General features: G+C 28.6%; 1 protein-coding gene across 1 annotated transcript in view; it reads right to left on the bottom strand.

Moving 5' to 3' along the window:
• tkv (serine/threonine receptor kinase thickveins) overlaps nucleotides 1-13831 on the bottom strand; it is a 75410-nt gene extending 61579 nt beyond the window's left edge. The window contains exon 1 of the mRNA XM_075382185.1: nucleotides 13735-13831. Within this exon, the coding sequence (XP_075238300.1) occupies nucleotides 13735-13825 (91 nt within the window). The 5' untranslated portion in view covers nucleotides 13826-13831. The remainder of the gene's footprint in view (nucleotides 1-13734) is intronic.
• Between the last annotated feature and the right edge of the window lie 211 nt (nucleotides 13832-14042).

Genomic DNA, 14042 nt, shown 5'->3' with positions numbered 1-14042 from the left:
AATAAACTGATGTATATACACCGGCACAGTGCACTTTATTGCCCTAGGGATGGGAAACTGCGCCCTAAAGTGAAGGAAAGTAAACGGTATTAGAATACAAACGGCAACGGTAAACCACTGTATTAAAGATCCTAGTGATAATTTGTTGCATTACACTACAAAATGGATACATTAGGACCGAATGAAATAAGGTGGGAAGGACAACGTGAAATGCAGAGTGGAGAAGTTATCAAATTATATTCTGAAAGAAAGAATGCAAATGATAAAGTTAATATCATTAAGGATTGGAATGATACCCAAAAATTTAGTTATAGTATATATGTCAACATCGAATTATGAAGAAAATATTGAAGAGATATATAAGATTATTAAAGATGTAATAAAATCAAAAAAAGACTGCTGTAAGGTATTGAAGGGAAAATGAAATGCTGTGGTCAGAGATGAAGAAAGAAGTGTGGTAGAAAATTTTGGCTTAGGGGTAAGGAATGGAAGGAGAAAAAATTAGTTAAATTTTGCTAAAAGAAAAAATGATTTATAACAAACATTTGATTTAAAAACTAAAGGAGATAAACGCGGGTAACCCCCTGAGGATAAAATATGCTATCGAACGGAGAATATCTTAGCAGATAAAAGACACAGGAATGCTGTTAAGAAAGCCAGTAGACTACCAAAGGCGGATATCTATTGTGTTTACGTGGTACTTATGATAAAATTGAGGATAGCTTTTAAGAAATTAGAGAAAGCAAAGGTAGTTAAAAAATGAAACTCGGAAAAGTAGCAGGGAAAAAAGTAGCTAAAGCAATTAAAGAAAGCAAAAAGGAAAATGAAAACAGTGAGATGTGGATGAGAATAGAATAAAAAATTAAATAATAAAAACAGCATAGGAAGAAGTAGGGTATTATTAGGTAAATAGGGCCAAGAAACCACAATTAGCAACAGAAATGCTAAAGAAAATGGAAGAAAGAAGGCCTTTTAAGAATAAGACAGATGAAAATGAACGAGCAATGTATCTTGTAGGTAAAATGCTACAAGAGGAGAAAGATTGAAGGAATACACGGAGGACCTCCTGTACATGACAAGAGAGAGACGCGAGGAACTAAACACAGAAAAGGAATGGGAGGTAGCTGAAGAGGATAAAGAATCATCAACATTAAAATGAGAAGTAAGCAAAAAACAAAAGAAAAAAATGACTGGAATAGATGAACTTCCCGTAGAATTTTATGTCTAAAAGAGGAAGGAATGGAAGAAACAATTGAACTGTGAAATAAAATATACAGTAGAGAAGTATGGCCCCAAGACTTTGTAAAAACAATAATAATACTTTAGAAATAAACTGGAACCAGAAAATATACAGAACAAAGAATAAGTTTAATAGCCTATGCCGCTAAAATATTGTAAGGAGCCCTAAACCAAAGGTTGGTAAGAATGGAATAAAAATCAGAAAAGGAACAGTTTGGTTTCACGAAAGAAAAGGATCAAGAGATGCCTTCGGGCTACTAAGAATATTGAAAGAGGAATGAGTCCATTTCATAAATTTAGAGAAGATATTTCATGGGGTCAAATGAAAGAAAATTATGCAGATTCTTAAAGGGAAAAAATTTCAATGGAAAGACAGAAGATTAATTAAAGAATTACATATAAGACAAACAGCAGCAATAAAAAAAGAAGGGTATGACAGACTGGATGGTCTATATCAAAGTGTTATGTAAGAGGATGCTGCCTCTCACTGACACTGTTCAACATTTATATTGAAAATATAAGGAATATATTAGGACAAATAGAAGGAATAAATATAGAAGGACGAAAAATAAGTTGCATAAAATTTTCTGATGATATAGTTAATTCTAGCTGAGGTACACATACTTCAAAGATTAACAGTCCTGAAAGACGGAATGAATGATATGGAGTGTAGAAAACAAAAGAAAATGCTGATAATTACAAACAATACACCAATTAAAATTGAGCCATAGGTTTCATGTTTATTTATATTTTATATAATTATATGCATTTATTTCTGTTTTACATTCATTTACTCATATTTCATTTGTTTTACTACAATTTAAGGAATAAGTAAATTTAAAGAATTAGTATGTGGTGTATATTTACTCCAGGAGATGAGAACTTTTCTCCAAACCATACTAAGACTCTAAGGTCACAAGATGTGTTTTAAGGTATTCATAAATTTTATTAATATGTAACATTTTTTTAACAATATTACGCATGAAAACAAGTTATTAAAGTTAAAATCATATCTTTTAATAGAAATAATCGTGAAATAATTAAAAAACCTATTAAAATAAACATCATTTGAATTAATAAAATTGAAAATTACTAACAAGAATTTAAAATAAAATTAAACCAAATCACTAAAAATTAGTTAGAAAACCAGTAAAATAATAATGACTTTTTTTTAAAATCCAATACTACTGTACTTTTGCACAAAAAATCTCAATAAAATTTTGCAAAATTATAAGATAAAAATTATAATTATCAGTCAGTATTACCGCGATAAAATTTTAATACACATATTCTTATTTGTAATACTTTTTTTGGGTATAATATTAAAGCAATTCCATAAAACTATAAAAAAATATTTCTACACATATTTAGGAAATGTAATTTGTTAATATATATATATATATATTTAGTTTCTCTGTGCTTATTCACTTTTTAAGTCTGATTTTTTTCCTTGCTATTTTATGGTTTAATTTTTATATTTAGAGCATTTATTTACAATTTTTTTTATTACACCTTTCATGCAGTTTTAAGAACAAGTTACTAGATGACTAGTTGTTAGGCTAAAACTTTGTAAGAAGTGGTCTTGCCAATGGCAATATTATTTATACAGTATGTATTTTTATTAGAATTTTTTTTTAAATTTATTAATAAAATACAACAATCATTAATAATTTTCAAAAATGTTACTACTATGTACATACTTGTAGCAGTCAAAACTATGATGTCAAAAAATTCTGTGCTGTTATTTGTTGTTTAATGTTACATAAAACATGTTTCTGGGAGTTTTCTGGGATGAAAAAATGTTCTACTGATTGATTTTTTTTTCATGGAGCTACAACAATCACAGCAGAGATGTACTATGAAACAAGAAATACGGCATGAAATTCAGAACTGGTGATTGGGGGATGCTATCACCAAGAATTGTTCTTATTCACAATAAAGCACACTCCACATCGCATTATTGTGCATACTAATGAGAAAATTCATTAATATGGATCAACCGTCTTACAGCCCAGACGACCTTGCACCAAGTGCCTATACCTAAAAAAGTGGTAGTAACTGACTAAAATCTCAGGTGACAGTTTTTTATAAAGAGGGTTTAAAAAGCTTGTTTCTAGATACTAGAAATGCTTAGAAAACAATGCTGAATGTGAACAAAAGTAAAACAGATGTTACAAATAAATAACCCATTAAATTTTTTACCGACTCCTTTTTTAATTACCTTCTGGCTCGTAATTTTGAAACATCCCTTGTAAATTCATAATGAAAGAAATGGCAATTTTTATTGCCTAGCTTAAAAAAGATGTGCACATTATTGATTTTAGCATTTATATATCACTTTTACTAATCTAAACATAATACCAAATTTAATATACACTTTAATGTAAAAATATCTTAAGATAAACAAATAGAGCCCAATTTTTTTTTACTTGAAAACAAAATTAAATTTATGAAGAAGGCCATTATGCTTAAACAAATAAGTGAAAAAATAGCTGATTTTAACTTACTACAGCAAGCTATGTAACTACTTAACTGCAAGTATTCTTATAAACCTTTTATGAAGTACATTAAAACTAAAAATAATATCTGACAATAAAACACAGAAAAATACACTTTAACATTCAATAACAGATAACATACTAAAAAATATGAAATGCCAAGTAATAAATCTAATTATTATTAGTTTTACTGAAGTTGTAATGTGATGTATAAATTGGGATCATCACATAATAAAAAAAAAATATTATTAACAAGTAATTTTTTTGGGGACACTAATAAACGTGCTTCATCAATAAATTCAGACAACAGAAAACACCCAAAAATTAGCACTAGATTCATTACTTATACAACCTAAATGTTTAAAAGCAATCGATTCAAAATGATCTATTAACATATTATAGTGTTAAAAATAAAAAATTGTGTAATATAAAAGACACAATTTCAAATACTGCACAGTAAAATATGGAGAAATTGAAGGGCTAAGTTTCAATTGCCTCTTTATTATTATTTTATAAAAAGTTTATGTTTTGTGAACTCTGATAAAGATAGAATCTTATTTTTCTTAAAAGTTTACAACTCAAATGTGACTATTTTCACAATCTTAGTTATTCTGCTTAATACTTTGCAACTCTAAAAACAGTACTTTGTGATTATTCAGCCCAATCATATAAAATAACATTTTACCTCAGTAAGAACAAATTATGAATTCTATTAAAATTATTGCCCAACTATAAATATTTTTCAAAAGTGAAAAAAAACTGACAAAAAGTTGTAATCTTTATTGACATTTGTTATTTATTCTTATAAGCGGAAAAATAATGCTACATGAAATAAACCAAAATTAATTTTAAAGGCTAAAAAAAATTGATTTTTTAAACTCTGTTGGCCCCCCAAAAACATTCTACCCCTTAAGAAATTAACCTCAAAATTTTATCAACAAATTGCCACATGCACATGAGTCTGCACAAAATTTCATCAAAATCGGTCTACCCAGTCAAAAGTTAAAGCTTCAAACACACCAACACACGTACGGGGACATTACCCCTAATTATTTTTTGGGGTCCCTGGGTCATGAAATACTAAGAAATGCAAAAAACTGCATACCCTATTGTTTGACTGATTATCATACTTTCCTTCTCGCAGCATAACTCTAGTTATAATGTCAGGAAAATAATAAAAACCAAATCTATCGAAACTACTTTACCAGTACTTGTTTTATTGGTTTTTTATTGCAAATCACACAAGAATTTAAAGTATACACCATTCATTACAAAAGTATACCTTACTGATGATACAAAAATTTTTAATCATTAGATTACATAAAATATCTATCATCACACTAAAGTTACAGAGATAATAAAAATTAAAATGGGAGAGTAGCCCTCAAAGAAACTACTTGCTACATGTTGCAAGTAAGTCAAGGTGAACTAAAATATTATTAGTTAAATTTTATTGAACTAAACAAAACTAATATTTGTTTTCTGAAAATTAATAAATATATTATAATACTTCTCTAAATAGAGAAAAATTGTAATACATTTATGACAAATAAGATTTTATGAGTAATATATTATTTTTCTTTCTTCATCTTTTTCAATCCTCTAACTGATTGGCAGCTTTCTATCTAGTTTACAAGGCATTCTTTTCATTACTGAATAACTGAACTCCTGTTTTCTGGTTAAAATGTATAATTAATATTTACATTAATAAATTTTCATGTTTTCCTGAATTAAAATATTACAAATACAGCCTAAGTCTTCTTAGTGCTTTTCTGAATATAGTTTCAACAAATAGTTCTTAATTAAACACCCTTATGCACCAGTGATGTCTTTTTTCAAGCATTTTTAAATACAATCTCTGTAGAAAAATTGAACCAATGATCACCCTACTTTTCCATTCATTTTCAACATTCTTTCCCTGCATCTTGTTTAAAAATATTTATGATTTTCTTTTCAGTTTATTGTTAAAAGAGTCCATATGTATGATGCTTGAAGTACAACCCTCCAAAATACATACATACATAGGTTTTATAAATTTGTTTTTTATTTCAATATTTATTATTTGAAGAATGTATTTTGCTTTTTATTCATTACATGACCGGCTTCTAACATTTTCTGTACTATCTTTGCTTTATCTGACTTTGAATCAATATTGAAATTCTGGTACTGCTTTAGGATAATGTCATCAATTTTAATATAACATAAGGTCTATCTTTTTTATTAATTTTAAAACTACTTATTTATACATCAACTAAACTTTTAGCAATCTTTTTAAATTTCTTTTATCTTGCAAAATATAATCTCTATATTTTGTAAACATTAACATTTGCACTGTATTCTCATTCTGTTAACCTTGTTTCTATATTACTTGCAACATTTGTCTGTGGTTCGTTTATGTATATATTTAATAACAATGGCTGATCATTTTCAACCTTGACTAACTACTTTATTAATTATAACAAATTTTTTCTACCTTAATCCTTATGATTGATAGTTGCTATTTGTATAATTCTCTAATAATTTTTCTATAACCAATGTAAATTTTGATTGTTTTAAGAATTTTTAACATTAAATTTCAATTTATATCATTTTACAAGGTCTATAAAAATGACATGTACAAGTTTTTTTTTTTTAATAAGTATAAATATACAAATTAAAAAAAACCTTAAACCAGCCACAAAGAATTACAGATTAGATTGTATCAACATAACCAAAATATAAGTAAACCAATAATTTAACATATATAAGGTAACAAATTAAATATTTTTGTTATATGTACATTATATTATTAATATTCAGTACATATGATAACATAATGTATAAATAACATTATGTTGTTATTATTATTATTACACGTACTAATTGCACTGATGAAAAATAGCAGACAAATTAAATTCTAATTAATCACAAACACCCAAATAGGCTAAACAATAATGAAACTTAATCTAAGTTAAGAGTAAATATGTAATAAGGCTTCTGTCAGTCGATTCCTGTTATAACATATAGTATTTAAAAAAATTAAAAAAAAAACCATAAAAACATGCCATTTTGAGCATATTAATTTTGTAAAAAAAAGAAAATTTTTATAAATTCATTGTAGATTCTGTACAAACCTTAATACACAAATCTTGACCCCCCCACAGGGAAGTCACCCGGCATGTGACAGACCCAGCTTCATGCCACTCCCTCCATACCTTTAGGGGCTTTACAAGAGGTCATCTTCAAAAGCCTCAAGACATATTCCAGTCTGGCCATGTCAAGATGCCATAAGTGACAGTCCCATCACTATAACACGCCTAATGCATATCCAAGCAACAATGATCTTAATAGGTCCCAAACAGGACCATCTGACTGAACTGACCTACAACCCTAACCAACCGAGGGTGAGCTTAACATGCAAAACAGGCTGTAGCTATTTCAAAAATTAAAAACATAAATTATTTTTAAGAAACTATATTACACTCGGGTAGTGAATTCTGCTTAAACAAAATAACAGCCAAATGTCAACACATGCTGCCTTTTTCCACTTCTACACTTTCAAACTAAAAAAAAAAAAGTCTGGAAGTTAAGTAAATGTTTCAGTATGTGAAATTGTAAAAAAATAAATAGTACTGTGTCTGGTACTAACACCTTTAATCAACTGTATATTTTAATTGGGCTTCATTAAGAATACGTGTCAGAGGTTAAGATGAAATTGCAATTTTACAATGTGTGAAAATGCCATGCCTGATTGGGATTCAAACCTGGGACTTCTAGATGAAAGGCTGATATGCCACAGAGGTTGGAACCAAACATAGCCTAATGCTCACTAACCTTGTCTAATTAACCTTAAATATTAAATACAAAGCAAAACCAAATAACACCAAAATTAAGAAATTATGAGTTTTTATGTAATATTTCAAAATCATGTTATCGCAAAAATACAGAAAATGTAAAATAACATTAAAAACATACATTTCTAATGAAATAATACTCTAATGATTTAATGAAATAATTATCTAAACCAATATTATCAATTAAAATAAGGTTAGCAAGTGAAGCGAGAGTTAGGTTATTTTTGGTAAGGTTATATTGATATCATGCTACGTAGGAGGCTAACTGATAAATACTGAACTAGCATTTCAGCAGGTTTTTTTTTACTCTATTTCAGGAGAAAAGTTATGTGTATCGTACAAAAATAAGTATAGGGACTGCATTGGGCAGGTCCTAAGTGCATTTGCAGGAAAACCAGTCAACATTTTCAGAATGCTTAGAGATAAGGAGAGAATTATTCAAATTTATTAAAACTTCATGCACAGTGATTTTGAATCACTTAACATCTATTTATAATCAAGTTTACTAACAGTTTATCAAATATTAAACCGTGAAAATAACTTAACAAAATCATCAAAATTTTGATGAACCTTGCCCTTAAATTTAATATAATGAAAAAGATTTTCTAATGTGACTAAAATTTTATTATTTATACGTAGGAGAAATCTATCCCACCATCCAGAACAGATCTAATTTCTGTAATCATATTCACAGAAATTCACTAAATTAACAAGTTTCTGGCGTCAGTCAATAAAAAGATTCCAAAATCTATGTATAACATATAGTTTCATTTATGATGATAAATTTAATTGAAATTTAAGATTTTAATTTGCTTCTTTTATCTACATTACCTTACACAAGCTACAATACCATGAAATTCGCAGACCAAAAACCTACAGAGAAATTTAATCACCAAAGCCTAAAATTATATTTTTAATATCTGTTCATTAAAATGCAAGAAATAAAAGTTAATTTTTTTAATTGTCAAACAAATAATCAGTAAGCAGAGTCCTGAGTAGAAAGCCAAATCACATCCCTTACAATCTGATGATTTTACAATAAACAACTCTGAAGTCTCTTGCAACTTTAAAGTAAAAACTACAACATCAACAACTGATACAAGTTTAATAAACAGATTCCTGTGGATCATCTAAGATAAGCAACATTGGGTGAAATTTCATTGATGCTTTTTACAGTTATCAGTGCACTAAAAATTTAAAAAAAAAAAAACAAATAATACAAGGATAAAAGATGGTTATTTCATTTCTTTAGGAAAAGGAATAATTTTAGCAGCATAAAATTCGGTTAACCAATAAAATATAATTCAACAATATGCTACTTCCACTCTTTATAAAAATAAAAACCCCAATCTTCCAAGAGCTGTGGATGTGAATACCTTCACTGAAGCTACCCTCGGGTTGGGAAGTTTGCATTCTCCTTGTACGAGGGCTATTCAGAAAGTAAGGAACGTTTCCACCTGACGCCGCTAGGCGCACGCCAATCGCGTATATATTGGTGTGCTCGTGCTCAGCACCTCAGTCAGCGTCCAGCCGTGACAACAGGAACATCTCCGCACTGCCCGTTTTTTTATATACAAATTTGAAATGTGTGCTGCAATCGAAAATCCCGCCAGTTGTGAGGTGCGGTCTGTGATTTGTCTTTGTTGACAAAAAACTTAAAACCAATAGAAATTCATCGGGGACTGTGTGAAGTGTATGGGAACAATGTAATGAGTGAAAGTTCTGTCAAGAAGTGGTGCATTCAGTTTAAAAATGGCCGAACAAATGTTCACGATAAAGAGAAGAGTGGACGTCCGAGCATTGTGACTGACGATCTGGTCTCCAAAGTTGACAAAAAGATTCGTGAAACCACAGTTTCACAATAACTGAGCTTTCTCTATGTTTCCCACAAGTTTCACAGACTTTATTGTTTGAAATTGTTTCACAGAAGCTAGGCTACCACAAATTTTGTGCAAAATAGGTGTGTCACTGAGTGATTGAGATCACAGGCGGCAGAATTCTATGACACAGGAACTTCAAAGCTTGATAAGTGCCTGAATTTATATGGTGATTATGTTGAAAAGTAGTATTTTGGTCCCTCTTTCACATGTATATAATAAAAAGTTTTTCTTGTACTTGGTTTTTTAAAATTCAAAAACATTCCTTACTTTCTGAATAGCCCTCGTATATTAAGAATAATTAGAATACCAACTGCAAGCTGTTTGGCATTCATATTCTATAATTTAAATAATAACAGATTTTTCCACAACATTCATTTCATTATATTATTAATCCTAGAACTGCTGAAAGTTGTAATATATGACGCATTTCACCCGTCTTCAATGCTAGAGTCATAATTCATTACTCATTAATAACTGTTCATTTATGATATATTACGTGAATAATAATCAAACACTAGTAACTGTATCGATAGCAAACATTAGTACAAATTTTTAGCTAAATGTTGATATACAATTTATATTGATTTCCTCAAATATACTTATCGATTTTCAATGTAATACAACCACTACATAACCCTGTTGCGAGTACATTGTTTACATTTTGTAGTCGTTTCTTTTTCAAAATAACTTTTTATAATGGAAAAACATATGGGTTCAAGTGACATTGGTGAAATTTTACAATTAAGTAGTGGAACTGAACATGAAATTTCTGATACCAAAAGTGACATTTCGCCTTAGATTTTCCCAACAACATTTTATTAGATGAACTTTCAGTGAAAAATGTTGGTGATTTTTAAAGTGATAATTTAGATATAGAAAATAATCAGTCACAAGTCCAACCAAATTGGATTCGCATGTATCCACCAGAGCCTATTCTTGAAATATCTCGTGAATTTACTGTGAGGAACCCAATGATACAGAATTGTCCACCCCAAAAACAGTCAGTCAATTAGTTATTTTTATTTATTTATTATTAATATAATATGGAATTTATTGGTAAAAGGAACTAATTTTTATGACCACAAAATAACTGAAAATAAAAGAGCATCATGTAATTTGAAATCCAATTCTCATCAGAATTGGATTCACTGTTCTGTCAAAATGAAAAAATTATATCTTTAGTTATAAATATGGGCCTATTAAGGAAAAATAATATTTCAGATTACTGGAAAATTTCATAATCACAGCAAATTCCATTTTTTTCTACAACCACGAGATTGTTTATTATCAATCAATTTCATGTTATATATCAGCTCACAACCATCTGTACCCCAGGGCCAGCAAGGTTTTGATATTTGGCATAAAATCAGATTCTTTTTTGATTCCATGTACAAAGCTTTCAAAGAATATTTTATACAATTTCAAAGTATTTAAATTGATGAAAACCTTATTGGTATGAAAAATAAATGTCTTTATTCAGGATATGCCAAATAAAAACCGTGCCAGATCAGGGATAAAAAAATTTGAACTATGAGACAGCAACACAAGCTATGTTTACAATGTGGCTATGTATATTGGCAAAGACTATGCACCAAGAAGAAGGTCCTTTCATTCAAAATGTTATCATGGATCAACTAAGTAGTTGTAGGTTGCTGAATAAAGGATATCATGTATTCTGTGATAAATTACAGTAACTTTCCAATGGCTTGTGAGCTGTACAAAAAAAACATTCCTTACAGGAAATGTAAATAAAAATTCAAAATATTTGTTAAAAAATGTGCTGGCAGAGAAGCTTGATGTACATACAAGCATCTGTAATAGACAAAGAAAGTATACTTTTGGTTAGCTAAACAAAAAAAGAAAACCCAAAAACCAATTTACTTGCTAACTGGTTGTCATGCAAAAGACAATCGCAAAAAAACGAAAAGTGGTATTGTGACAATCAAAACAAATTCTAATTAATAAATAAAATTTGAAAATGGGAGGAGTTGATAATAGTGACAAGATATAGGAGAGGTTTTTTATAACTTCCTTGACATTACCCTTTTGCATGCTTTTATTTTGTACAAAAATAACATTGATATCCCCATGTCAAGATTTTACTTTTTAGCAAGTGGTGTATAAGATTTAGTGGACGTAGCTGAATAAATTCAAACTCCGATCCTACATTGCAGCAAAGAGGAGCATCTACCCGATTGGAAGGAATGTCTTTGTGAAGTTTGTGCAAGTGATCCGGCAGTAAAAAGGAAAAGGCGTTATTACTGGTGGCTAGCCTGTAATTGTGGAGACCATTCCACATGTTTTCATAAACTGAAACCCTTTTGGAGACCCATAAAAATTGGCAGGAAAAGAAAAATTCTGTGTTTTTAACTAAAAGGTGAAAAATTTTAATTGTGTGTTTAAAATTTTTTTGTATAATATTTTGTTTTTTATAAATAAGTTGTAAGGTGTTATTATATTTATGTTCAGAAAAAATTTATAAGCATGTTGTGTATTCAGTTTTTTATTTTAAAATTTTTCTTTAATTTTTTACTGTAGAATTATTTAAAAAAATTGAAATTCTAAAAAAATAAACTTTTTGGGAAGTGAAAATTTAAGAACAAAGGTAAGTAATTTTCTTACCTTACATAAACTCCATAATTTTCTGAATAAAATGATGTGATAGTATAATTATTTATTAAAACAAATTTAAAAATTATTTTTTATTTAAAGCTTGCAACATGTACAAACAGTGCCCAGCATTGAAGAAAATTATAATATCAGTTCTAGGGTTAATAAAGCACATCAGAATTCAACAGTTTCACTTGCATCTTCAAAGTTGGTAATCTTATATGTTTGTTTTCTTCTGAAGGCCAGTAATAAATAGAAAACTGATAACCAACATCAATCATTTACCAACATATTTGCAATTTCAATTTTGTACTGCAGAACTCTACTATAACATACTATAAAACAACTGGATCAACTTAGTGCCCAAAGTTTCCTGAGTGTTGAGAATTATTTCTTGCTCATTTCTGTAGGTACAGAAGAATAGTACAGAATGTAATGGTGAATACATAATACACACACTACTCTATACACTACAGTATCTGCTCAGTCAGTTCAGTCAAAAAAAAGAAAGAAAATTCTATTAAAACCACACTTCACTGATGTTATTTTTAAATTTATATTTTGACTTTAAAAGAAAAACCAGTGACAATCAAAGTAAAAACTAATAGTCACACAACAAACAAAATATAATTTTAAACAAATAAATAACACAAGTATTAAGAAGCAGCATAATGTTTATAATGGCAAATATTAAATTCACAGTATGTAAACATTTGTCTTTAAGGATAAGCTAGATGCTACTTTGGCAGCAGCTTCAACATAAAATACTTATTTCACATAGGAATAAATAAATTTATTAATATAATCATTAGAATAAAAAAATAAGATTGTCTTTCATTAATCCCACAAAATTAAATTAAATTCGCCATGACATACAGTATCTAACTGATAAATATAGATAGAATAGTGAATGAAGTTACAAACAAAACATAAAAAGCAAAGTACATCTAAATTAATAATTTAACTGTTACATAAACTGCATATTAAACGATAATGTATATCTGAAAAAAAACATTAAGTAGAAATAAATATTACCTTAGAAAATTCACTAAATTAACAGAACATAGACAAGGCCTTGATATATTCTTTTTTATAATATTTATACTATTTTTATCACACCAAAGCGTTTGAAACTGTTCGGGCTAGACAACCCCCAAATCTTTATCATATTTAAAACGCAGAATAAATAAAAAACAAGGTACTTTTTCAATAACTTATTATCATTAGGACATAATTATTACGTTCTGAACACTGAATTGTGTTAATAAATATACTTAGGAATTTACTTTTCTAAGGTTTAAAATTAAATATTTTTGCGATTTTACTGACAGGCAACTTATTTATATAAACAAAAACAAACGACCACAATTCAAGACATACACATTTAAAAGCTCACAAATTAATAAAAGAAATATCACGCAATTGAATAAATTAAATAAAATAACCCAATACTGGATTAATAACAACACAGATGTTTAAAAGAGAAGCAGGTTTCCAGAGTAAGTTTAAAGAACGTAAAGCGTAGTGCAGAACCACACAGTAAAAGATTGAGCAAAACCACTCGTCCAATGAATGCGATAATAAAATAATAACTATCAATTTCTAATTTCAGAGAAGATCTTAATACACTTCAATGCTATTAAGAATAGAACGAAGTTATATAAAATTACGTACCCATACTTCCTTTGCTAAATATAACCCCCAAACCCAACACCCAACGATATTTTCCAACCCAATCAACACCTTCCGACAAAGAATCAACCATTTTAATTTCTTCACTGTAACACAGGGAAGCCAATTGTTCTAAAATAAAATTGATTTTAAATATCTGCAAATAATATGAGCAGAGAAGTAGAGATTCTCATTTCAACCTTTTCATTTAATTTAAAAATAAGCATAATTTACAAATTTTAGAGATCAATCATTTAAACTAATCATCTTTTTGAATTTAAAAGCGATTAAAAATGTAAAAAATTCGAATT

Source organism: Lycorma delicatula, chromosome 1, assembly GCF_047948215.1.
Source record: "Lycorma delicatula isolate Av1 chromosome 1, ASM4794821v1, whole genome shotgun sequence".
Taxonomy (NCBI): domain Eukaryota; kingdom Metazoa; phylum Arthropoda; class Insecta; order Hemiptera; family Fulgoridae; genus Lycorma; species Lycorma delicatula.
Note: the sequence above shows the minus strand (reverse complement) of the source record. Positions and strands in the feature narration are given on the sequence as shown.